This window comes from Pelodiscus sinensis, chromosome 19 (assembly GCF_052426305.1).
Source record: "Pelodiscus sinensis isolate ZL-2025 chromosome 19, ASM5242630v1, whole genome shotgun sequence".
Lineage (NCBI taxonomy): Eukaryota > Metazoa > Chordata > Testudines > Trionychidae > Pelodiscus > Pelodiscus sinensis.
The window spans coordinates 27,656,317-27,682,276 of record NC_143070.1 but is presented as its reverse complement, the minus strand read 5'-3'; the positions used below and the strand labels follow the sequence as shown (position 1 = coordinate 27,682,276).

The 25,960-nt window shown below is 53.4% G+C and overlaps 1 protein-coding gene, 1 long non-coding RNA gene and 1 other non-coding gene across 5 annotated transcripts; 2 read left to right on the top strand and 1 right to left on the bottom strand.

The window, feature by feature from the left end:
- Positions 1-237: 237 nt before the first annotated feature.
- On the top strand, positions 238-309 carry TRNAE-UUC (transfer RNA glutamic acid (anticodon UUC)). The gene has a single exon. It is a non-coding gene; the product is annotated as a tRNA-Glu (tRNA).
- A 7,599-nt stretch (positions 310-7,908) lies between these two features.
- LOC149522614 (uncharacterized) lies at positions 7,909-21,016 on the bottom strand. Of its 3 annotated transcripts, none has more exons than XM_089771148.1 (7): positions 20,888-21,016; positions 17,499-17,581; positions 15,602-15,658; positions 14,754-14,880; positions 13,566-13,679; positions 10,199-10,309; positions 7,909-9,916 (listed from the first exon to the last, which is right to left on the bottom strand). In XM_089771148.1, exons 3-7 carry the CDS (start codon positions 15,656-15,658, stop codon positions 8,952-8,954), a joined length of 1,374 nt encoding a protein of 457 aa, XP_089627274.1. In that variant the 5' UTR covers positions 17,499-17,581; positions 20,888-21,016; the 3' UTR covers positions 7,909-8,951. The 3 variants fall into 3 exon arrangements, with proteins under 3 accessions (XP_089627274.1, XP_089627276.1, XP_089627275.1); XM_089771150.1 differs by having other exon boundaries at positions 7,909-9,913; XM_089771149.1 differs by lacking the exon at positions 17,499-17,581 and having other exon boundaries at positions 20,888-20,973.
- A 124-nt stretch (positions 21,017-21,140) lies between these two features.
- Positions 21,141-22,501, top strand: LOC149522613 (uncharacterized). The gene is made up of 2 exons (XR_016347385.1): positions 21,141-21,277; positions 21,676-22,501. It is a non-coding gene; the product is annotated as an uncharacterized LOC149522613 (long non-coding RNA).
- The last annotated feature ends 3,459 nt before the right edge of the window (positions 22,502-25,960 follow it).

Sequence of the window (25,960 nt, the reverse complement as noted above, 5' to 3'; positions counted from 1 at the left end):
AAAACAGAACTGGATAATTTTGTCTGGGACTTGAACCCAGACGGCCTCACTTCGCTGTTTTACCGCAAAGAGACAGGCAACACCAGCAAGATCCATCACAAGCTCTTTATTGAATAGTGCACACTACAATAGAGAGCAGCTCATCTCCAAAGAGAACCAGCCACGATTTTAGTAAGAAGTAGGTTTATATAGACAGTTCCATCTTGTCATAAAACATTCGCCCAAGCAACCCATGTATCCCTGATGGTCTAGTGGTTAGGATTCAGCACTTTCACTGCTGAGACCTGGGTTCAATTCCCAGTCTGGGAAACCAGCTTTCCTTCTCACCTGACAACTACCTGCTCATTCATATTATGTCATTGTTAAAGCAGCTGTGACCCAGGAGATTAACTCAGGGCCCACTTCCCACATTTTCACAAGCCCTTCAGAAGGGGCAGATCTGGGTGACTCAAACTGCCCCTCCCCTCTCCCATGTGGGCAGCACTGCAGGAAGCTCTGTGGCACACACAGCACTAGCCAAGCGCACAGTCAGGTGGGCACAAGATCCATTGGTTCAGTTTGGATGTTGAGGGTGACAACCCAGAACTGGCTCCAGCCCCCACTCAGTAACCTGGGGAAATGACCCACCAGGCCTGGGCCCCTCGGAGAGGCAACGATTCCCCACTGGCCAGGGCAGAGCCTCCTTCTCACACAGTCATGGAGCCTTTTCCCCCTGGTCCTGTCTCCCCCTTCACTCAGCTCTCACTGCAGCCTTTCAGAACAGCCCCCAGCCCCACCCCCATGTACCATCCCTTTCCTCCACTCTCTGTGGTCTCAGCTGGGCACTGTCAGACTCAGGCCTCTCCGGTGCCAGCCTAAGGGCTCTGGAGAAGACATGGCAGCTCCTTGGGCAGAGTCCTGAGCCCCTGGCTGGGCAGGGATCATTAAGCAGTTGTGGGGCTGGACTTCTGCACAGCTTAGAGCAGGGGTGGGCAATGACTTTTGATGGGGAACCGCTCCCAGGGCTGCACTTTCCCATGCTATTAACTGAGGAGGTGGGGGTCTGGGATGCAGGTTGGTGCAGACAAGAGCTTGGGGCAGAGGACTGGGGTGCAGGAACAGTTGTAGGGGTTTGGGTTCTGCCTTGGGGTGGGAGATTGGGGTGCAGGATCTGGGAGGGGTGTGGGTTCAAGAAGGGGGAAGAGGGTTTGGTTATGTGGGGTACCAGTGGGTTGAGGGAAGGGAGGGGCTGGGGTGCCAGAGGCAGGCTCTGACTGGGAAAATTACCTGGCTCACTCCCGGCCAGCAGCCCAGCACATTTCTCAGGCAGCTACTTTCCTGCCCCTGCACAAGCTGCAGGGGCCATCTGGTTTGGTGAATAAGAGCCTGAGTGGAGGGAGGATGGTGCTTCACATGGCCAGAAACCAGCCAATGGGATTGTGCTGGGAGCAGGGACACTAATGGCCCAGCAGTCCCTGTTCTCAGCGGTGTGCGGGGGTGGGGCAAGCCATGTCTTGATGGGCTGGATCCAGCCCACCGGCCTATATTGCCCAGGCCTGGCTTAGAGGGAACTTTGGCTCTGGGCTGTGGGGGAGAGGCACTGTAGAAAGGCCAGTCTCGCCTTCCCGGACAGTGTATGACGATGTGCATTTTGTGCAGTACAGCTGCCAAACATCCCAGACAGAATTACAGGCCAGTGAAGCTGGCAGCTGTCAAAGTAGCTCAGTTTGGAGAGTGCTAGATGGAAGGTCTGAAAGTCCCTGGTTTGCTCCCTGTCTTTGGAACAAGTAGCAGGGATCTCTCTGCTAATGTCCAGTTATTCTTGTGTTTGGTCATGTCAGGCTTTTCAGCCACAGCTTGGCACTGACAAATCATCTTAATCTGATTAGCCCCCTCCTCTTCCAGAGAGGCCTGTTAGGCCTGCTTGTAGCAGCCAAAGTAGCTCAGTTGGAAGAGCATTAGACTGAAGATCAGACCACTAAGACTTAGATACACCAACTCACCAAGGGAATTGAACCCAACAAGTTAATGCTACTAGTGCCAAATACTAAGTGGCTGAATGAACCAGCCCACAGCAAATTGAGTCACTAGTGGCCCTTTCAGAGGAGAGCTGGGGGCAGCTGCAGGGATGCTGTGGACTCTGGAGTGAGATGGGTGGCCTAGAATAAATGTCTAATCACAGGGGAGTGCTCACTTTGCATGTGGGATCCATAACCTTATTCTCCAGGCGCTTCTTCCTTTTTTTCGCAGGCAGAGCCAGCCAGGAGGCTAAGGGACTCGTGACCCCTCCTCTGTCAGACACAGAGAGGAGATGTGGGCTCACCTAGCAGGTGGGGTTCTTTGGCAGAAGGAAAAGCCTGTCAGATTTCTAAGCTGCAGTGCTCAGTGGGTGCCAGGCCAGTCAGGTATAGGTTGTAGGTTCAAATTGCACTAGAGTGACTTTTAGCATCTGCTCCTACAGAACAGGCAACCCCTTGAGTCTAGGAACAAGGAAAGACACAGAGGGCTGGTCACCAGGGCCCATGAGTCTCTGTGTGAGGGGGCTGTGTGCTCACACACAAGCCAGTGAATATGGGGGTGGAGCAAATATACAGCCTCTGGAAGAGATCCTCTGGAAAAGCTTATTTTGAGAGAGAACGTCTACACAGCAAAAGTGCGTTGAAAACGGGATCTCCGAAAAGTGATTTCCAAAAGCTTTTTGGAAAGATAATGTCCACGTTGATGGACGCTGTCTTGAATTTCAGTTGTGATTACTGTGGTTGGAGTGGCCACTAGGGCACCTGTGTTATTTCCTGAAGGCCTTTTCTTTCCAAAGATCTCCCTCTTCCGTGTCCACACACCCCTTTTCTGCTTCTTCCTCATAGAAAGAGGTTTGCTGCTATCAGAAAACCCCTCAGTTCTCTTGACTGTCAGTGGCCCCTCTGACAGAAATCTACTGGGGACGTGGTCTGTGTTGATTTGGAGACCCAGGAAGCACTGAGCAGTAACAATTTTCAGTGGCTCTGGGGAGGAATGTATTTGAAATAGCTTCAGTGGTGCATCCACACTACGGCTATTTCGTGTCACTGGCTCAGGGATTCATCGCCTCAGTGCACTGCAGAGAAAGCCCTTGTGTGTTAAAGGGCCTCAGGGAGCCCAGAGCAGAGGGAGCTGGGATTCTAGTCCCAGTGATCCCCTCAACACAATTCCATCCCCAAGAAACCCCCCATCCCTAATCCTGTGCCCTGAGTTCTGTAACCTATATACTCACACCTGCCCTGAGGCCCCCCCACCACATTCACACACTCTCCAAATCCCTGCCCTGAGCATCCCAGACTCCAATCCACATTTTCTTACAGGTACTGTCCTATCACAACCCCTCCCCCAACTTCCTGCCTTGAACCTCCGCCCGCCCAAGGGGTGGTGCCCAATAGAACAGGCCCTGTAAGAAATGTGTCACTTTCACCCCTGGGAGCAGCTCAGCCATGCAAAGGGGCTGCCTGGGGCAGGACATTAGCGCTGGAGGGCAGGGTTGGGTGTGGCAGTGACATCACAAAGGTGTTTTGCAGCCCCTCATCTTATTGGCTAAGGGAGGTTGGGAAGTGCTGACCTCACAGAGAGTCCATGACATTGGCCAGGTGGGACAGGCTACAGGGCAGAGGAAACCTCAGCAACCTTGCTGCAGGGAGTCTCCTTCCTGAGAGGTGCCCTTGAGGCAAGAGACAGAATGAGGGTCACAAGCCTGAATGTGAGAAGGAGCCTCGTTGGAGCCTTCTCCTTTCTCACAACTAACTGACCTAGAAGACAGATGTCCATGTGGAGTAGGAAAGAATCTGCCTTGCTTGGGGGAGGGATAGCTCAGTGGTTTGAGTATTGGCCTGGTAAACCCAGGGTTGTGAGCTCAATTCTTGAGGAGGATGTTTAGGGATCAGGGATGGTACTTGGTCCTGCTATGAAAGCAGCAGACTAGACTTGATGACCTTGCAAGGTCCGCTCTAGGAGATAAGGCATCTCCATTCATTAATACTATAGCAGGGGAATTAGTTCAAGTGGTACAGTGCTTGCTTAGCATGTGAGAGGTAGTGGGATCAAAACCCACATTTTCCAGTGGTAGGGGGAAATCTCCTCTCTCCTTTTACAGGCAGAGCCAGCTGGGGCTACGGACCTCCAGTAGCTTCCTCCCTGTTCCTAGTTTGTCTCCCCAAAAGCCAGCCATGCTGGGGCAGAAAGCTGCTGGGACTGAGCCTCCCATTGCCTGGCAGTGACAGAAGCAGTGAAGACAGGCTCCAAGCTGGCAGAGCTGCCCCACGGGAAAGTGCCAGTTACACAGGGGAGAGGCAGCGGTTTCCTCTATGTGGTCTCTATCCAGCTCCCTGGGGGTGAGGCATTGGCTGCTTCCTTGCTGACCTAACAAGAGAGCTCTTTGCCCCGCCTCCATGATCCTCCCCACAAAGCTGATTCGCTAGCAGAGAATGCCACTCGAGGACACAATCGCTTGGCTCCTTGGGATTCACTGAGAGATGGAGCAGACTAATGAGAAGCACTGGTTTAGAGGTCACCCACCCGGCCCCTGAGCTCAGCCCATGTGGGAGGCAGCCAGACAGCTGGGAGGGAGCCAGAGCCGGGCAGGACCAGGGGACGGGAAAGGGGTGAGGCAGTGAACAGAGAGAGGAAAGCAGAAAAGAACATCCATAATCCAAGCCTAACTGCTTGGACAGCTGCCATGCGAACTACAACTCCATCTACTGCCAGCCCACAGTGCTTTCCCCATCCTGCAGCCCAGCCCCATAGCTCCTGAATGAGCCCTGTCCAGCCAGGGTCTCAGGACTCTGCCACGGAGCTGCCATGTCTTCTCCAGAGCCCTTTGGCTGGCACCGGGGAGGCCTGAGTCCAGACAGTGCCCAGCGGAGACTAGCAAGGGAAGAGGGAAGGGCTGGTACTTGGGGGTGGGGCCAGGGGCTGTTCTGAAAGGCTGCAGGTGCTGTTCGACCCTTTTGTCCTTCCCTGTCTCACCCCAGTGCTGAGCAACACTCAGTGTCAGTCTGAGCATCTGTCCTGCTTTGGGATGTGTCTCTGTGGCCAGAACCTGCCTAGGCGGCTCGAGCAGTGAGGTCCTTCCCTGGAAGCACCAAGCAGTGTGGGTGCGTCTACACAGCAGCGTTATTTCAAAATAACAATGCAAGCATCTACCCAGCAATTCTGTTGTTTCGAAATACATTTGAAATACTGGATGGCTTATTCCAATTTCTGTAAACCCCATTGGACGAGGGATACCGCCTCTTCTGAAATAGCTACGTTGAAGTAGGAGTTGTGTGGTCACTCTACTGCTGCTATTTCAAAATAGCTCCTCCCCAGGGCCATTGAAAGTAATTGGTCCCCACTACTTCCTGGGGCTCTAAATAGCTCATCCACATTAGGGGAGCTTGCCTCAGCCTGATCTTGAGACTTGTCTGTAGTGTGGATGCTCTATATAGCATAAAAAAACTTTGTCTCCTTGGTGGTCTAGAGGCTAGGATTTGGCACTCTTGCTGCTGTGGTCTGGGTTTGATTCTCAGTCAGGGAAGCCTAATGCTCACTCAGCTGAGCTACTTTAGCTGTTATAAGTTAACCTTTGTGGCCTGTAAATCTCTGTCCACGGTGCTTGGCAACCCTGCCCCCACACACAGGCTGTTGCTATGCACTGTCCAGGAAGGCAAGACAGTTCCCTGCTACTGTTTGACTCGCTTACTCCCCCCATTCCTGCCTGAGCTCCTGGGCTGACCTGGTGGCTGAAGTGGTCAGGGGCCCAGTACTGTGGGGAGGAAATTGGGTGGCTAGACCCTGTTGGGAAGACTCCTGGTGCTACTTGCTTCCCTGCCAGCTCAGCCTTCTGGTGCCCTCACTCCCCACCTGCAGCACCCTGCTCCATGCCCAGGCACCTCCCAGCTCCATGCTGCCCCTGACTCCTGTTGTGCAGCCCCTGCTAGCCTGGCCCCGTGGTGCCCTCACTCCTGCATTGCAGCCCCTGCCACCTGCCTGGGTCTAGTTGGAGTAAGAGATTTATATTTGTATTTGTAATAATGTAGCACTGTGTGACTTATGTTAAGGTAGGGATAGAGTTTTAGGCCTTTGCTTAAATGTCTATTTCTTTGTTCTAAGGTTTAGTGAGAGACAGAATCTTGTCTTGTGTCCATGTTAATGAGATTAGAGGAACGCAGAAGGCTCCAGTCTCAATGTGAATTGTTTTCATTAGGGTCTAATTTACAATGCCTTTTGCTGTTGCTCAATATAAAACACTGTTGTTTATATTCAACTTTGAAGGTCTCCATACAAGCAGGGCTGTTTGTGTGTGAATGAGAAGTGTGTGGGCCAGGAAGAGCTGAGGTGTGAAGGCCATCGTGAGAGCCAGATGGCTAAGGAACGGGTAATGCGGGTGAAGACAGACGGACCGCATCAAACGAGCCATCATGCATGCATCCATGGTTAAGGAGGGGCAAATTGATTACTTTAAAGGTGAAGGTTGGCATCCCTGAAAACAGCCGATGAAATCCAGGAGAGGATAACTCTCAGAGATGTTTGGAATCATAATGTCAAAAAATAACACACTGGACAGAGTGACACAGCAAAATCCATGGACTTCAACAGAGGAAAGGGTTATAAAAACAGGGTGCTTGTCATGGAACTTTAAGTTTGTCTTGTCACCAACTCCAGGAGCATCGGATCACGACCAACAGAGCCCAGCTCCCCTCTGCGATCAATCTGACTGGCCACTAGATTGATTCAGACTCTGGACTAGTAACTACAACATTGTCTGGCAGGACTCTGTGTGTGTGCGCGTGTGCGCGTGTGGGGCTGAAAAGCATATGCTACTGTTGTATTCTCAATAAATGCGGTATACTGCCTTTTCCCCTATAAAATATCTCATGTGCTTTCTTTAAGCATAACAGTCTCTCCCAGCCCCACAGGGCCCCTTACTCCCAAGCCAGAGCTGAGTTTCCCTTTAAGCTGTGTGGCAGCCTAGCCCCGCAGCTGCTTAATGACCCCGCCCCAGCAGGGGCTCAGGAGTCTGTACATGGGGCTGCCTGTTTGGAGGAGGGACAATTCCCCCTCAGTTACAGCAGCAGGAAAACCGTCCCTCTTGCCAGCCACGTCTCACTGACTGTTCTCTTCCCCCATTGGCAGCCAGCGGAGGCACCCGACCCACAGGAAACAGCCACATGAGTGGCCCTTTCAGAAAGTAGTCTCGGGCAGCTGCAGGGACATTGTGGGCTTGGAACAAGGTGGGGGGGTGGAAGGAGAACAGCTCACAGGTAGGGGAATAAGCTCAAGTAGCAGAGCACTTGCTTAGCATATGAGAGGCAGTGGGACTGATACCCACATTCTCCAGTGATAGCGGAATCTCCACTTTCCCTTTCACAAGCAAAGCCAGCCAGGGGGCTAAGTGCCTCCAGTGGCCCCTTCCTTACCTACTTGCACTCTCCAAAAACCAGTCTCATTAGGGCAGAAAGCTGGTGGGCCACATCTTGGAGACAACTTGTAGGTGGAGCAGTCACATCCTGACTGATCAAAATAAAGTGACATCCAATGAGCTACAGACCACAGTCCTGCCTAGGGATTGCTCATCCAGTTGTTTAGAAGAACTACAACAGGGGTCAACAACCGATCCCAAGGGGTGTGCAAAGATTTAAGCCTCCTGCCCTGGGCTGTGCCACTCTCCTGGGAGAGGGGGAGGAGCTCTTTGCACTGTATGCACTGTGGACCACCAGGATGGATGCAAACCTTTCCATGGACTACCAGTTGCTAATGGGCACTCACTGTTAATTATATAATTACACCTGAGCCACTTTGCTAGTGCTGCTGCTGTGGAGATCAGTTGAATTTACATTATAAAACAGATTAAGCATTTTGATTCTCTCCTGTTACTTTGTCAAACTTCATTTTAAATAAAGTAAAACATTATGCCCAACACAAAATGTTTCAATGTTTTCTTTATTTAAGGCAGGAGTGGAGAACCATTTTTGGGTCAGGGTTTACTGACCCACAAAAAAGGTTGGGGACCAAAAAAGTGAGATGCAAAAAACCTCCTCCAACCGTCCCTGGTGTGGCCCCAACTGAGAAACCCCAATCCTTTGCTGCCCCAGCCTCATCAGATGAAGGGAAGCAAAGGGGGAAGGACTGAGGTTAAGGACTTCCGATAGACCAGATTTCCTTTTCTGGTGTTCTGGAGTTAGTGGATCTTAGGGACCTCCTTAGGCTCTTGGGTAGGGACAAAAATTAAGGTTACAGTCTGTGAGGCAGGGCTGCCAGCAAGCAGGATAGGGATGAGGTGCAGGATCTGGAAGGGAGGTGGGGTGCAGAGAAGCAGGCTGGGAGTAGGGTGTCTGGCCAGGTTGAGGGAGCAGGAACAAGAGAAGGGGCAGCATGTGGTAAGGAGAGAGGGTGCAAGAATAAGAAAGTGTCAGAGCAAGCTGGGGGAGCTGGGAGGAAGGGGACATGAGGAGATGGAGGGGCTGGGGATGAGGAGTAACATGACCTGGCTTCATGTCCCCTTGCAACAACATCTGCAGCCACACTGTCCTAGAAACCCTGGAGAGAGGTTCTGCTGCTGTGACAGCCATGTAGTCCAGGACTGGATCCAGAGGCACCACTGCCGCTGCCACACAGCTGTGAATCAGCCTCAGATGCTTCGCTGCTGCAGCCACATGGCCCATGGCTGGAGGTGCCATTGCCACAGCCACACGGACCACAACTGGCCCAAGAGGCACCCCTGCCATGGCCACATAGCCCCAGCATCACAAGATTCTATGGCTGTGGCCATGAGCCAGCATGGGAAGCCAGAGATGCAGTGACAGCGATGCCTCCAGCCAGTCCGTGCTGTGCAGCCTCTACCCCAGTGCTGCCTCCTCTCCAGTGGCTGCATGGCAGGAAGAGGAGTGGGGCTGAGCTGCTTCCCTCACAGCACATGCCAATTAGGAGGCAGGGTGTAGCACTGCCTCCCGGTTAGGATCAAAGCCCTAAGAAGGCTGGATTCTGCCCATTGAGAGGCTTTTGCCCACCTCGGTTTCTCCCATGTGGGTTCTCCTATGTGCAACAAGGCTTGAACTCTCACTGAAGCTTTTCCTACAGTCAGAGCACCTGAAGGGTCTCTTTCCTGTGTGGGTTCTCCAATGTCTAACAAGGTGTGACCTCCGACTGAAGCATTTCCCACAGTCAGAGCAGCTGAAGGGTTTCTCTCCTGTGTGGGTTCTCCTATGTCGAACAATCTGTGACCTGTGACTGAAGCATTTCCCACAGTCAGAGCAGCTGAAGGGTTTCTCTCCTGTGTGGGTTCTCCTATGGCTAACAAGGTGTGACTTGTGACTGAAGCATTTCCCACAGTTAGAGCAGCTGAAGGGTTTCTCTCCTGTGTGGCTTCTCCTATGTGCAATGAGGCTTGAACTCGCAGTAAAGCTTTTCCCACAGTCAGAGCAGCTGAAGGGTTTCTTTCCTGTGTGTGTTCTCAGATGTCTAACAAGGTGTGACCTCTGACTGAAGTTTTTCCCGCAGTCAGAGCAGCTGAAGGGTTTCTCTCCTGTGTGTATTCTCCTATGGATAACAAGGTATGACCTCTGACTGAAGCTTTTCCCACAGTCAGAGCACCTGAAGGGTTTCTCTCCTGTGTGGGCTCTTCCACTTTTACTAAGAGTTGCACAGTCACTGCAAGCGCAGGGTGACTGTTGATGGGGGATTTTCTGATGGACAGTTTCTGTGTTTGTTTTCACCCCTCTGCTTCTGTTCCTGGATTTACCACGTCCCTCTCCTGGATGGTTTCCCTGTTGCTTTTGTGGGTTACGCTGGCTCTCACAGAAGTCTCCTTCCTCAGGACTCTGAGAAACATGCCCTTGAGATTTTCTCAACAACATTCTGCATGGAGCCATTCGCTCCAGTCCTTCCTGCTGAAGACTCTTTTTGTGGCTCTCACTCAGCATCTCATCACCTGCTGGGACACAGAATCCAGACAGGAGTTATTCCCTGTGCTGAGGTGAAAGAAAACTCTAAAATAGAAATAGAAAAGTGGGAGCATGCCCAAGGAATGTCTGGAAAGACTGAATAACCATGAGATGAGTTCATTCTCCTTCACCATAACCTTTCCCCCGCCCAGCACCCTCTGACTGGAGTTGAAGACAGACAGAAGGGTCAGTCAGACTTGATGAAAATATGCAAGTGACATCTGCTAGGAGGACACTGAAATTAGTTTGAGTCAGTTTAGCTGATTGCTCACCTGTGTGGGTGTCACTGATCTCTTCATTCTCACAGCCCTGGAGATCTGGGATCCACAGCTCCTCCCCCTGCTCCTCCCAGGAGATCACATGAGCTTTGGAGACTGGAAATCCTGTTTGGGGAGCAATTAAAAGAGCTGATCTTGTTCTTTAAGGTCTGTGCCATTACTGATTCCAGAGTCAGAATCTGAGTTGCCGACGCAATGAGGCTCCTTCCCCACCTTGCAGGGACTGGGCTCTGCTGGTACAGGATCCCAGGATACACTCACCTGCAGTAAAGATGCATCCCCCCCTGCCTCGGGAATGCCTCAGCTGATTCCCCAAGGGAGCTAAGCACTCAGCTGCGCTCTCTAGAGTACAACTTAGTCTCCCTCGTAGCCTGCTCCACAGCCCCCACCGCAGGGTAGGGCAGGAACACACTGCTCAGAAGGGGAGGTTCAGGGAGGGCTGGCAGGTCTGACACCAAGGTCCCCAGGCAGGGCTCAGATTGCAGCTGCCATGTGGCAGGTCACTAGGACTTGGAGAGAAAGGACCCAGCAGAGCTCTAGCTCCCCAAGGGCTCTGTCCACAAAGCTACTGGCTGTGGGACTGAGCTTCCCCTGCTCTTTGGCTCAGATGCTCTACTTGGGCCAGAAAGTGACAGAGGAAGTTGCCTGAGCAGGAAAGTGAACCCTTAGCTGGTTGCTTCAAGCCCTGCCTATGCTCCACACATCTGACCCCGACTGCCTCTGCCAGGCTGGGCCCTGCCAACTGCCCACAACAGCTGTTGCTCCCGCAGCCGGCCAGGGCATGCCGTGCTGTTCCTGTGGCCAACCAGGGTAGAGACAGGCTGTGCTGCTTCTCTGGTGCTTGTGGGTGTTCCTGCACCTCAGCTCCCTCTCTGCAGCCTTCATTCTACTCAGCCAGCAGCAGCCTTTGTGTGGTTTCCCAGCCTCCCTCTTTTGGCCAGTTGGGCCTGCCATTTGGTGCCCCTTTGAGCTGCACAGAATCTACCAGAGGCAGGAAAGGAATCTGAGACTGCACCCTCCTTCAAGGGACTCAGCACGTTGGCAAAAGGGGACCCTGCAGGCACTAACAGCTGCATCCAGCCCCATAACTCCGGTATCTGCCGTTCCTGCCTGTGAACTTCCATTGACTAGAGATTTGATAGTCTAGTCCAGTGTTTCCCAATTTTATTTGGCCATGAAACCCATTTAAAAAAAAAATCTGTGGGGAGGCGGGGGGGAAACTGGTCAACCGAAAAAAAGGGGGGAAGGGGGAAGAGACTGTCAAGCAAAAAAACAAAAAAAAAATCACCGCCTGCCCCTAAGACCGCATTTAACGGGTTCCTCCACTTTCCTGCTCGAATTGTGCTTCAGCTGCCTCTCTTCCCTGTGTTGATCTCCCAGGCTTTCCCCTGTTCTACATACTGGGAAAAATCCCTTTCAGCTTATTCCACAAATGTTCCCTGTGATTCTACTGTGCCAGGCCATTCCTGCTGTTGATTCTCCTCCTTGTTCTCCCTCAGTGTTCTAGCACTTGCTGGGAGAGAGAGAATCCAGGCAGGAGTCACTGACCGTACTGGGAAGAAGGGACTAAGAGGAGAATGACAAAGATATAATAAGGATTTTAAGTATTGACTAATCGAATAGTCACTGCATTTTGCATCGACTATTCGATTAGTTGATATGGCGCCTCCGCCTTTGTAATGTGGCAGCAGCCCTAGGGTTATTGCTACACTTCAAAGGTGAAAGCGCCATGTAGAGCCCGGGGTCAGCTGGGGATTCCCCCACTGACCTGAGGCGCTGTGCTGTGCTACCACTTTGAAACACCATGAAGAGCCTGAGGCCGGGCTCCCTGCAGCGTTTCAAAGCAGCAGTGCTGCTCAGAGCCTGGGAATTGAGGAGGAAGCCCCGCTGATCCTAGGCTCCACACTAGGGCTACTCAACTGCAGAAGCCCCAGGGGCCACAATGATACTCACAGCACATACTGAGGGCTGCAACTTAAGTGTGGTTGCATATAAGTGCAAATATATATTCAAATATATGCAAATAGCTTCTTTCACATTGACAGGTATTGATGCCAAAATTAAGGCAAGACTATACAACACGTAGGCCCCATTTAAATCAGTTCTACAGATAGTAATAAAAATCCAATAGTCACCCGATTTCCACCATATGACAGCACTTTTAATGGGGATGACAGTCCAGGAATTTAACTACTAAAACGCATATCAACAAAAGACCATTATACTGACTTGCTGTTGTGGAGTGTTCCCAGTGGAGGCAAAGGATCCCACCCGCGGGCCATGTGCTGAGCCCCACGTAAACCCAAATCACGCTGTGGGCCACAAACAGTCCATGGGCTGCATGTGGCCCATGGGCTGCATACTGAGTAGTCCCGCTCCACCAAGTACTGCTACTTTGAAATACCAAGTGCATACTGGAGACACCCCAGCGGGCTCCGGGCTGCAGGCGACATTTCAAAGCAGCAGCGCTGCATGGAGCCTGGGGTCTGGCCTCAGACTATAAGTGGCACTGCTGCTTTGAGGTACCCCCACGCTCCCCACCTTGCTGTCTCTTTGTGATAGAGGCAGAAAGCGGTGAGGGAAGCAACTAGCTGACTAGCCTGTCGACTATCCAATAAGCATTTGCTTATCAACTAGTCAACTAGCCCTTCACATCTATAAGCCAGACAGCACAGCACAATAATAGTTTGGGAGACTGAGACATTCTGTGTGGGTCCACATCCTACCCAAACACTCCCAGGGAAGGAATCATAGGGAGGAAACTCCTGACACATAATAGGATGGCTGGGGAGCTGAGACAGGCATTTGGCAGGATGATACCTGCAGCCCTAACTGAGACACATGGGGTGTGTCTAGACTACATGCCTCCTTCGACGGAGGCATGTAGATTAGCCAGATCGGAAGAGGGAAATGAAGCCGCGATTAAAATAATCGCGGCTTCATTTAAATTTAAATGGCTGCCCCGATCTGCCGATCAGCTGTTTGTCGGCAGATCGGGGCAGTCTGGACGCGATGCGCCGACAAAGAAGCCTTTCTGTGAAAACGAGGCTTACCTGTGCCGATGAAGAAAGGCTTCTTTGTCGGCGCATCGCGCCCAGACTGCCCCGATCTGCCGACAAACAGCTGATCGGCAGATCGGGGCAGCCATTTAAATTTAAATGAAGCCGCGATTATTTTAATCGCGGCTTCATTTCCCTCTTCCGATCTGGCTAATCTACATGCCTCCGTCGAAGGAGGCATGTAGTCTAGACACACCCATGGAGTGGAAGTGAAGGGCTCTCAACCAATGCTCATTTTTGGAAGCGCCAGATTTTTCCTGCATTTCTGGAATGTTTGTGTGTCAGTTTCCCTGACTTCTCACCTGTGCAGGTATCTCTCAGGATCACCATTTCTTTGGTGGGCTGGAGATCTGGGACCCACGGCTCTTCCCCTCGTTCCAGCCGGGCGATCAGGTCAGGTTTGGAAATGGAGAATCCTGCACAGGGGTGAAATCAGGCAAGGTGAAGGCACATGGAGTCTAGGCAGAGTGTGTGTCACATGGAACATTCCATGAGCCCATTCTGATCCTACATGGGACCAGGACTTGAGAGCAGCAGACTTCTGGGAAGGAAAGGACTGGGGGATGTGATGAAGTCGGGATTGTATTCACTCTGTTTGCTTTGTTACATTGCATGTGATTTCTACTGTCCTGTAGTAACCCCATGTGTGTGCCTCAGTTTCCCTTGGCACTGCACTACTATCTAGATGGGGATGGGAATTTGGGGGTGACTCACTGAGGGAGGATACCCAGGCCAGGACATTCACAATAGCCCAGGCTCACAATACTCTGAGCCTGAGAGGGGTATGTGACCAGGGGACACCTTTTCCCTGAGAAGGTGGATAAAGGTTTGATATGGGGCTGGCTGCAGCCAGGGAGGAGCTGTGCAGGGTGGAAGTGAGTCTCGCTGGCTTAGGAGCAGAGGTGGGGGGCAGGGCCATTAGCTCTTTTCCCCCTCCTCCCCAAGATGGACTGTGCTGATAGCACCCGAACCAGGAGCAAACAAGTCTGTTCTATGCTATATCCCTGTGAACCAATAAACTGCCTGGCTATGGAGGGGGTGGGATGTAGGGGCCAGTGACTCCTCCCCCTTTGGTGATATTGCCATACCCCCTTTTGGGGAACAGGGGAGCCAGACACCCAAGGGACATGCTAATTCATTCCCATCTCCCCAGCTTCCAGGGGCCAGAAGCAGGGAACTGTCCTGCTAACGTTATTTCTCCTTCACACACTGGTCACCTGCAACCTTGGGACTGGCTCCATCTGTGGAGGGATCTGGGTTCCACAGGCTTGGAGTTTAACCACCGAGCTGTGTGTGTGTCAGCAAGTCCCCTAGAAATCCACAGATCATTAAAACTCCGAGTGAGGGCATCAAAACGCTCGCTGTAAAAGTGTCCCTCACACGAGGGTTTTGGGCCCCACTCCCCTCTCAAACTGACCAGGGAAGAACCTGACCCGATGCAGAAATGCCGGCTCCAGGGCTTTGCTAGCTGAGGGTGCAGGAATCCTTACCCAGCGAGGCCACCATCTCATAGTTCTTCTGCATGACGTCCTCATAGAGGGCTCTCTGTGCGGGGCTCAGCAGCGCCCCCTGCCTCGCGGTGAAATACACAGCCACCTCCTCGAAGGTCACCGGCACCTGAAACGGGACCCCTACTCAGTGCCTGACACCCCAGCCACAGCCCCACTTGTCACAATGGAGGGGGCCCAAGGAGCAGAATCCCACCCCACCCTGTCCGGAGAGGCCAGGATGCTCCAGGGAGAGAGAGGGGAGAGCTCCTTGGGCCTCCCAGCAGATGGAACAGGGCAGGGTCTTCTCAGTCACCCCCCTGACTGCCACAGGCGGAGGTGGGAGCAGAGCTCTGCACAGGCAGCAGGGACAGGAATCCCAGCCCCTTCCTAGTTCATGGCAGCCACTGGCTAGTGAGCTTTGTCTCCAGCGTGAGAAACAGCAACAGGAACAGCCAGGCTGGGTCAGACCAAAGGCCCCTCCAGTCCAGTGTCCTGTCTGCCCACAGTGGCCAATGCAGGTGCCCCAGAGGGACTGAATTGAACAGAGAATCACTCAGTGATCCACCCACTCCCAGCATCTGGCAAACAGAGGCTCGGGACACCCTCCCTGCACATCCTGGAGAGTAGCCACTGATGGACCAATGGGGAGACTGGTCAGTTTTTCCAGCCCTGTCCGTGGGAAGTTTCCTCTTTCAGAAATGGGAGAGCGTTCACCCCTCTCCCAATGGGCCTGTTCAGACCATCAGGCCCTAGGCTGAGCAAGACCCAGCAGGTTTACCCCACTGTGCCCCCTCCCTGCCTCACCCTGCATATTTCCTGCCCCCCTCTCCCCACACACAATCCCCTACCTGAGCCAGCTTCATCACAGCCATTTCCCTGCCCCGTGTACTGCAAGATGGGATCATCTGGAAGAAAAGGTAGACGTGGGTCTTGGTCCTGTCATGTCCAGAGGGGTGTCACGGGGAGGAGGAGAATAGTTCTTGGCCTCTGATGACAGCATAAGAAACCATGGGCTTAAACTGCACCAAGGGAGGTTTAGGTTGGACATTAGGAAAAATGTCCTGTCCAGGTGGTGAAACACTGGAATAAATTGTCTAGGGAGGTTGTGGAATCTCCATCTCTGGATATATTTAAGAGCAAGTTAGACAGACACCTGTCAGGGATGGTCTAGATGGTGCTTTGTGCTGTCATGAGGGCAGGGGACTGGACTTGAGGATCTCTCGGGGTCCTTTCAGTTCTAGGATTGTATGGTTCTAGGATTGCGGAGGTTTCTCAAGGGTCTTTGGTCCATTTCACACCCCAGTTCCTCCAGGCTCTGGTCATGCTCCGAAACCGTTAGTTGTGTGGTTACGACACAGGCCTGGCCCCTCTCACCAGGGAGTCACCCACCAGGCACTTTCACACCTTCCCTGGGACAGAGTCTCTGAGATGGACACTAGAAAAGAGCAGAAGTTCCAAACCTACCACTCTGGGGGGTTCCCCAACCTTGTCCCTGAGGGCGACGCCCCCTGCCCCTGTCACATTGGGATTGGTAAGGGCAGGAACTTGCTTTGACTGTCCTGGGAGCAAGGGGCAGGGAAGGAAATCTGCCCAGTGTGAGAGTGAGTGGGTCTGGGCAGGTTGGGGGCTGGGAACCTCTCTCCCAACCTCCTGCACCTGCTTCCCCTTCTGCTTTCCCCGGTTCCCCTCCTACCCTCTCCCCTCTGCTTGGATCACTGGTGCCCATGGACGTTTGCTCTCCAGTGGGAGCCTGGCTGTGTCACTGAGGCGGCAGCTCTGGGATCGACAGGGCTTTTTCTGCTGAACTTAAACTTGGAAAAATATTTCATTACCAACTCTTTGGCTAAGCCTTAGCGGGAAGAGGCAGAGCAAGGGCAAGGAACAAAGACATGCCCCCCAACCACTCCCCCACTACTTCTGTAGACCTTCCCTCCCAACACTGGGAAGGTGGCAGGGAGCCCATGTGCTGTGTCACATCCCCAGCATTTCCCCACTGCATGCATGGACCTTTGGGACAGGCCCAGACTCTCCGACCTCTCACCCAGCTTCTGTCACACTCTGGAGTAGCGCAACCCCAACCCCCAGGGTAGGGCTGAGCCATGGGGTGCTGGGGGAGGGGCAGAATCTAAGGCTGCGTCTAGACTGGCTGCTTTTGCGGAAAAACTTTCCAGCTGTCTACACTGGCCACTTGAATTTGCGCAAGAACACTGACAATCTAATGTATGATCGTCAGTGTTCTTGCGCAAATACACTGACTCTCCCACTAGGGAAAAAATCCCTATTGCGAAAATGCTTTTGTGCAAGAGGGCCAGTGTAGACAACTGAGAACCGTTTTGCGCAAAAACGCCCCAATGGCGAAAATGACGATCGGGGCTTTTTTGCGCAAAACCGCGTCTAGATTGGCCACGGATGCTTTTGCGCAAAAGCACTTTTGTGCAAAAGCATCCGTGCCAATCTAGATGCTCTTTTCCGCAAATGCTTTTAATGGAAAAACTTTTCCGTTAAAAGCATTTGCGGAAAATCATACCAGTCTAGACATAGCCCAAGAGTTTACCTGAGACCTCAGCATGAGGCACCATTCTAGGCATCTCTCTGACAGGAGCAGAATGGGATTGACTGGGGATGGAGAGTGTGGGGAGAGAGTATCAGGGCTTGGGTATTAGGGGGGTGGCCAAAACACAGGTCTTGCTGTGAGCAGGATTTGAACCTGCACAGGGAAACCTTATTCGATTTCTCATCCAATACCTTAATCACTCGGCCATCACAGCTGTGAGCATATCAGGCCGGGGAAACCAGTAAATAATCCCAGTGTCCAGATCTGACATCACCTGCCACACAGAATTCAAACAGCAAAGCATTTGAACAGTCGTGCAGAGGAGTCCTAGGTGCTCTGGTCTGAGAGTATGTCTGCACTTCATTCCTCTCTTGAGGAACTGAGCTGGGCTACCTGCCCCCTGCCTCCTAATACACTTTAAATGCAGAGCTGTAACAGGGGTAGTCCCAGACCTATTTCAAGCCAGGACTGAGCCAGACTGCAGGCCAGCCTGCTAACAAATTTACTGGCAAGTGTGTGTGTGTGGGGCGGGGAATGTGCGTAGTCTATAGCATTCAGCTATCAGCCTTTGCTTATCAGTTAATTGGCAAACTGACTAGACTATTACATCCCTAGAGCTGACCCTGGTGCTCTCCTCTGAGCCCCATCTGGGAAGGAGGGTGGACACAAACCCTTCTCCTGGGACATGGAATCACATCTCTGTGGGGCAGCACCCCACAGGGGAATATGGACGAGTAGGGCACTATGGGGAATGAAGGGGTAGGACAGGGCGGGGATAACAAGAGGGGGAGGATGCAAATGGCCAGGCAGCAGAGGGAAAAAGTAACCAGCTGCTGACTGGGTAGCTCTGAGGAAGCCCAGGCTCAGGGCCACCCCCCAAGGCGGTTGGACAGCCAGCTCTTCAGCCGAGCTCCCCCAGCTGCTCTCCCTGGGCTGTGGCTGACCAGACCGTGCTGCTACGAGCCCAGGTTCAGCTCTGCCAGCGACTTGCTCAGCTGCCTCCCTGCCACGGACTGCAGACTTGTCTGCCCAGCCAATGGGGGGAGTGGGGAGAGCCTTTGGGAGAGAGAATTTCTGTACCTCCTGCTCCCTTCTTGTCTGGCCCAATGAATGTGGCCCTAGCCTCCTAAACCAGGGATTGTGGGTTCAAGCCCTACCTGGGGTAGAGGACTGTTACCTTCTGAGAAGGAACTGGGAAAGAGGTTTGAACACTTGGCAAAGGACCCCAAGGGATGGCAGCTGTCTAGACCCATCAGCACCAAATGCTCTGTTAGGCCCAGTTGGGAACTTTTGCTGCAGAAGGCCCAGGAGTGACTCAGACAGACAGCACGAGGCAGCTGAGACAGAACTGGGTACATCTGGAGACAAAGCAGAGCCTGAGGAGGAGCAGCACCATGAGAGTCAGATTCCATAGTAGTGATGGGGGAGCTACTTTGGGCTGGCACATTTATAGAGTAGGAAGGCGCCATTCCCTGTCCCTGCTCTCACTCCTTGGACAACATGGATCCCTGACCTGGTCCCAGGCAGATTGGCTGGTGCGCCAAGAAGCGGTTTGAGCTGGAGGATGGGTTTCTGTTATTTTCCTTGCTGGACCTGTCTTGGGACAGGTGAATTCTGGGTGCTCATCTGGCTCTGCCAGGTTGTTTCCTCCAGTCCCCAGGGGAGTGTTTCAGTGTTAAGGGTGGTTGGTAAAAATCTGGTATTGTCTGTCTGTGGGATGGAACCAGAGCCCATCAGATCTTAGGGCCAGGTTGCAAACAATGGATCATGTGATGCGTCCTGAATGGAAGCAGGAGACATATAGGTAAGAAGAGGGGTCAGTAGGTATCTGGTATAGGCTGGTGTTCATGTGGCCGTCAGTGATTGGTACTGTCGTGTCCAGAAGGCGGATTTTTTGTGTGGACAGGCCCAGGCTGAAGTTGATGGCGTGTGTATTTGTGTGTGCAAGTGTTCACAGCCAGCAGAATTGTCCAAGGGTCTCCCCCCTGTGGGTCCATATGAGAAGCTGTTGCTGTGACATAGTGAGGGTGCTGTCTGCTCCGTAACCCGGTGTCCCCCTGTGCTGTGATATGAGATTCCCATTGATTCATGCACACATGGATTGGCCCAGATACCTCGGCCCAGCCTGGGCAGATAACAAGGCTCTTCCCGGGGGGAGAGACAAAGGAAGGAATGTGGAGACGAACACCCGGCTGGGGGGCAGGGTCTGCAAGCGAGGCAGTTTCTGGCTGGGAAACAGGAAGGGAACAGGCTAATCTGGGGGCTGAGAGGGCGATGGACCCCCTAACCCAAGAGGTTTGAGCTATCCTGGCCCTGATTCCTGTAGCCACATCACATCTATGCTGTGCTGTATCCTGGAGAAGCAATAAACCCTCTCTATTCTACTGGCTGGTGGAGTCTGTTCTTGCTGCTATGGGGGCACAGGATCGGAGGGAACCCTGACACGCTGTCACAGTCACCAATGTAGTGTAAGCAGACGGGAGGTGCAAGGGGGCATGAGAAGGGGAAACATTCTAGGTCAGTACACCCAGCAGAAGCTGCAGGGATGGACCAGCTGGGGGAGCAGCCACTGGCCCCCCACTCCCTGCTGGTGGAAGGGCGGCTGGGGAGCAGGGATCTGGTAGCAGCAGGACCCACCAGCGCCGATGAGGAGGGAGACAGGAACTACAGGACAATTTACCCATTTTTAAGAAAAAGCCAGGACCCTGCAGTCGGGTTTAAATCGAGCCCTGTCCCTTTAATTAGGGAGCAGACATCCCAGGCTAGAGTGCTGGGCAGGAGGCAAAACAACAGCTCTCCCAGGCAGACTGCAGCCACTGAATGTCACCCCCTTGGGCAGCGCCTACCTCTCAGGTAGGGAAGAGGCGCCTTCTCTCCAGGCACTGGCCACCCACACAGCCCTGGGAAGTGGGTCCTGCCACTCCCCACCCTGACATAAGAAAATTTTCGGTCCCCTCTTCTGTATTTTTGCTAACACTGCAAACTCCCCCCCCCCCCCCACCCCCACCTGCAACTGGAGTATTTTTTATTTCCTGGCAAGGCCTGTTCTTAACCCTGCTGCCTGTCCCCATTTTGTCCTTGGGCCCCCTCTTGGCCCTGAAGCCAGTTGTGGGATCTCCCCACCGCTACGGGTCAATCTAGCTCCTGCACAAATGTTGCCTCCCCTGTAATTTCATGCACCATCTTCCCTCCACTTGCGGGGGGCAAGGATGGGGCAAGGGCTGCACACGCGAATTCAAGTGAGAAGGGAAAAAATATTTTAAATCCCCTCAGTGAGGTGGCCCCTACCTCCCCACATTGCCCAGGGAGCGGCAGGGGTGCCTAGAAAGCCAGGGCAGGCTCCCCAGCATTGGAGGATTCCCTGAGCTTCAAGGTTCAGGTTCAGGCGGGGCGGGGCCGTAGGTTCCCGGCCCCCGCCTACCAGCGCGAGCCAGGCCGCTGGGAGCAGATGCCGAGCAGGGATCCTCCAGGCCCCGGCCGGTCCCCCCGCGAAACACCCGCCCCACGGACCGGTTTGCACGCACCGCGGCTGGGTCCCCGCTCTACCCCCGCGGTCAGTGCGGCCCCGCCCCGCACGCACCTGGGCTGCAGCGGCCCCAGCAGCTGGTCTCAGGGTTCGAGCCTTAGGCCGGGCGGAGCATGCGCAGTAGCCGCGACTGAGGCTGCTGCCCTCACTCTCCGGATCACGTGCCCGCGCGCGGTTCCAAAGGGCGGGGGAGTGGAGCGCTGGGTGCGCGGCTCGGGACTAAGCCCTGGGACTGACCCCGGACCGGAATCACTGACCCGCTGCGCTCGGATCCCCCTCCCCCCGTTCCTCCCTGCCCCTATTCAGGCCCCGCCCACCCCGCCGCGCGCGGGAGGCAGGAGTCCCGGGCTGCATCCTCAGGGGTGAATTCTGAGGGGGCCGTTAGGGCCGTTACTCACCGCGCCGCTACTTCCGCTTCCGGGCAGTGCGGAGGAGCAGAACGCGGTGAGGCGCGGCTGGGGCCGGGCGGTTAAATCGCTGCGGGGGGGGCTCCTGACCCCAGCCTGGCTGCGCGCGGCGCGTGTTGGCGCTTTGGGGACAACGGCTCCAACTGCCGCGGGGGAACGGTCGGGCGGCGCGCGGGGACAATGGGGGCGGGGCGATCGCGCCCTGATACTCCCGGCGGGCCGGGGGCGCACAGAGGGGCTGTGAGGGGGGCTGCAGAGTGTGCGGGGGGGGGGGTTGAACACAGGGTGAGGGGGGCCCTGGCATGAGGGGCGCAGAGACGGGGGGGGTCTGGCTGGGGCAGGGGGCTGAGGGGCCCAGGGGAGGCCCTGGCGGGGGAAGGGGTGAGCGAAGCTTTGGGGGATTTTTGGGTTTTTAATTTTGTTTTCTATTCTCAGTGCTGGTGCCTCAGGCCCCCGCCCTTCAGACCTGCCCCCTCCCCCCACTGCTGAGCTCAGGACAGTGACACGGCCCCGGTCCCCAGCCCAGAGGCAGCCATGGCTGCAGAGAGCCCCGTGGAAAGTGTCCGGGAGGAAGCGCCGCGTCCCGTCTGTCTGGAGGATTTCACAGCCCCTGTCACTCTGGAGTGTGGGCACAATTCCTGCCAGGCCCCCCTCAGCCCTCAGGGCAGAGACACTGAGCAGCAGGGACCCCTCCGGCCCAACCGGCAGCTGGCAAACGTGGTGGAACTAGCCAAGCCGCTGAGTTTCCAGGCAGCAAAGAGAGCAAGATGGGACGGGGTGTGTGGGGAGCACCAGGAGGCTCCAAAGCTGTTCTGTGAAGAGGATCAAACTCCCATCTGTGTGGTGTGTGACAGATCCCAGGCTCACATGGTGGTGCCCTTACAGGAAGCTGCCCAGGAGTACAAGGTACAGAGTGGCTGTCCAGTGTGATGGGAAACAACTTCGGGTTTTGATTGCAGGCTAATTTCACTGACTGTTACCTGGCAGATGTGTGACATCGCTCTTTAAAACCTTTATGGTACAAGAGATGCTGTAAAAAGTAAATGCTCTGGTATTGTGGCAACTTACATCAAGTCTTTACAGATACCTGATGTGAGAAATGTTTCTCTGAGGCTCTAAATGCTGAAACCCAGCCCTCACTGGTGAGAGGAGGGGTTTTAACATAAGGGAAGGTGTTAATCAGAGAGGGTTAGATCAGTGTTTCTCATCCAGTGGTATGAGTACCCTTAGGAGTACTTGAGAGAAGTCGGGGGGGAGGGGGGGGGGAGTACATCAACACAACTGCAATTTGGAGAAAACTGAATTTTGGTTTTAAGTTTTACAGAGCTTTATTGATTTTGTACTTCTTACACCAAACATTTCATCATCTGTCCTGCTAGGATTAAGTTATTAAAGAACTGTTTTGCAGTGGCAGAAAAAAAATTGTGTGTCTCAAAACTGTTGGTACTGGGGGTACTTATAATTTATTGATTGTATATGTGTATATATATATATATATATAATGGCAAAGGGGTACTTTATTTTAAAAAAGGGGGGGGGGTTGAGAAACACTGGTTTAGATCACAGGAGCTGCAGGCCAGTCTATGGGAATGAGCTGCCTTAGGACTTGAAAAAAGGAAGTTAGAATCTGTTACTGACTGGCTGAGAAGCAGTACCGGTAGTCATCTGTCACTTGCGGTGTAGACCCACGATGGAATCAGGGCCTTGCACAACACCCAGCAAGGGACAATCCCTGCCCTGAGCAGGTCACAGTCTAGTTAGACAAATGGTGGGAAGGGAAGGGGGGGCAGCAAGTTCCCTCATGATCACCAAGCACTTCAGCGATGGAGTATAGCCCCAAACCCTGCTTTCTTCAGACTCAGTCCAAGGCTACACGAACCACTAGGCTGCATTCCCCCCACCCCTCAGCATCACTGAACAGCGATGAAGTGTGGCCCTTAGGTGGGAAAGATGCTTTGCTACAGAATCCAGGCCCAACAGGGAAAGGGGGTTTCCCCCAGAGATGCTGAACTCCTGGGCTGCTCCATGAGGGGTTAAACTCAGATGCTGCAGCTGGCACTAGATGAGGTCGCTGGCCTGGATGCTGTGTGTGGCTTCAGGTACCTTGAGTCCACCCACAGCACCACTCCAGGTAGCACAAGGCCATGCCAGGCACCACTGGGATTTGACTGGATTGTAGTAAGAGTTCAAACTGGTTAACTGATGAGCTCCTGCTTATCGGTGCCAGTTACCAGTTAAATTCCCCACTGCTCTTGGCAGTGCCTGCTTTCCCCTGGCAGCTAACATAAGTCTGCAACTGCTGGGAGTCCCCACTTGCCAGTAGTCCTTGTGGCCTCCCCTGGCAGACTCCTGAGAGAGCCCTGCCCCCAAGAGAGCCCATGTCCATTACTGGTGTTGCCTGTCAGCAGGTTAAAAATACTGTTGCTGAGAAAATTGTAACTGGTTACATGATTACTATTTTTAACCCTTTTTACATCCCTACTTGCATCATTCTTTATGAAGGTGCCACCACCGATTCGTCCCCCACGCTGACAGGCGTCCTGCTGCATCCGCAGTCTTCTCCTGTCACTTTTTCCATGGACAAAGCCATGTCCAGGGCTGAGTGCCTGCCAGGCAGGGACAGAGTTCCACAAAACTGGGACTGTGCAGCTTAAAGGCAGACAGATGGGCTCCCAAGATCTCATGGGGTTTGCCCTGGTGCTTATTTCTGTTTCTTCAGGAAAAACGTGAGGTGCATTTGAAGATTCAGAGGGAAGAGAGAGAAGTTGCTGAGAAGGAAGGCGACAGTAGAAGGGAAAAGCCAGGAGTGTCTGTGGCTAGGGGCTGGTGGGGGGAGGCATCTGGGGGGCTGTATTAGGAGGCAGACTCTTGTGTGGCCTTGGATTTTCCTGCTAAGTGGCACGAGGGTTCCATTTTCCTCAGACTGGCCCTGCCCTGGTGGCTGTATAAGGACCGTGTCACTTCAGCCTTAGGGCTGCCTGCCCTCATGGCAGCAGCACCCAGGTCCCTCTGCTCTGCCCTTTGACAAGGAGGGATAACCCCTGCAGCACCTGCGGGGGGGAAGAAGGAGATTTTACCATCCTCCCCCCACACACTCTGCCTGTAGCACCTACAGCCTGCAGCTCCCCTTCACCCACCTGTCCAGGGCAGGGGGCCTGTGGGACTCTCCAGGGCTCTTCCCCAAGGGCCCCAAATCAGCCTAAGGGTAGAAGGTCCTGCCCCCACCCCAGCACCACTGCCAAGTCCTCAGGAGAGGAAAGGGCCCAGTACTCAGGGATTATTCTTACCATTTTAACACACTGAGCCACAGGGTTTGATTTGGTGGGTCTGGACTTCAAGCCTCTGTTTGTGCTGCCAGCACGTTATATCTACGTCGGGTTATCTCCCCATTTCTCCCTCTGCTTGAGGGAGCCTGGCACAGGGGCAGAAAGGTAAGAAAGGAGGGTGGATTTTTGAAGAGAAAAGAAGTGAAGGAGCATTTTAACTGCTCCCTTCCTCAATGTCCTCTAGGCTGGGACTCCAGCTTTATAAGCTAATTGAAAGGGTGAGGTTGGAGCGAATCACTGCTTTAGGTGAGGATTGAACTCAAAACCTCAACGCTTCTCTTGAGAGTATTGCCCTACAAGTACTGTCTGCTAAACAGCTTGGCTACGTCAAGGTGTTTGCGTGTGTGGGAGGGGTGGGATGGGGGGGTGAGGTGTTCACAGAGGATGGAGCCAGGCTAGTCTCTGTGGTGTCAGATGACAGAACAAGACACAATGGTTTTGCATTGCAGTGGGGAAGATCTAGGTTGACCGTTTAGAAATACGTTAGGAGGGTGGTGAATTACTAGAAAAAGTTACTTAAGGAGCTTGTGGGATCTCCATGCCTGGAGGTTTTTAAGACCAGGCTTGTCAAAGTTCTGACTGGGGTGATTTTTGGGGGCTGAATTGGATTAGAGACCTCCTGTGACCTCTTCCAGCTCTTGACTTCCGTGAGTATCTGAACTCCGGGTTTCACTGGCAGCATTGAAATAAAAGAAAACAGTCACCCATTAAAGGTGAAAACAAGAAAAAACTGTATTAGAGATTTTATACAATGTTAAAAAGCAGGGGAGAAACCCGATGCAAACTAATAACCTTTAACAAAACAGTGGAAGTGAACAGTAAAATCCTTAATGTCCCAACTGGACAGCGTAAAAATAATTGGTAAGTTCTACCCCAAATACGAATGGTTGCTTTCCTGTTCTGGACTGGAGTGGCTGAGCCAGAGGTTGCCCAGGACCTGCAACCTTTGGGCTGGTTGAGAGCCCTCAGGCAGGAATGGTGGAGAGTGCCCTGCTGGTGGCACAGGAACCTGGAAGAGGACGGCAGGCAGGTAACACTTGTGTAGATGGAAGACAGTGGATGGGGCGCTTCTTCTATTCCTCTGACTGGCTTGCAGCTGGATCAGATCCCTTGGTGGTCTCAGGTTAGAGAGCTGACAACCCGCGCAAACGCTGCCGCTCAGATGGACAGCACCCACCATGGGCTATGTTTGGACTTATAAAACCTTCAGAGCGGGAAACCCCTGAGGTGATTTTTACCATGTGACCCCTCAGTGGGAACCAGTTCTGAGGTAAACTAGAAAAAGGTGGGAAATTCTAATCTGTGTAGGTTCCTGTTTACCACTCTGAGGTGAAGGGCTCCTCCCTGTCCTGAGATCACCTGGTTTACAGACTCCATATTGTTTTTCACAAACA

Excerpts from the sequence above, each read along its gene's own strand:
- LOC149522614 (XM_089771148.1), bottom strand. The coding sequence starts at position 15,658 with ATGATCCCATCTTGCAGTACACGGGGCAGGGAAATGGCTGTGATGAAG. Across the intron at positions 14,881-15,601 it reads CTGTGATGAAGCTGGCTCAG|GTGCCGGTGACCTTCGAGGA; the intron begins GTAGGGGATTGT and ends GTCCCGTTTCAG. Across the intron at positions 10,310-13,565 it reads CCTGAGAGATACCTGCACAG|GATTTCCAGTCTCCAAAGCT; the intron begins GTGAGAAGTCAG and ends CTCCCCAAACAG.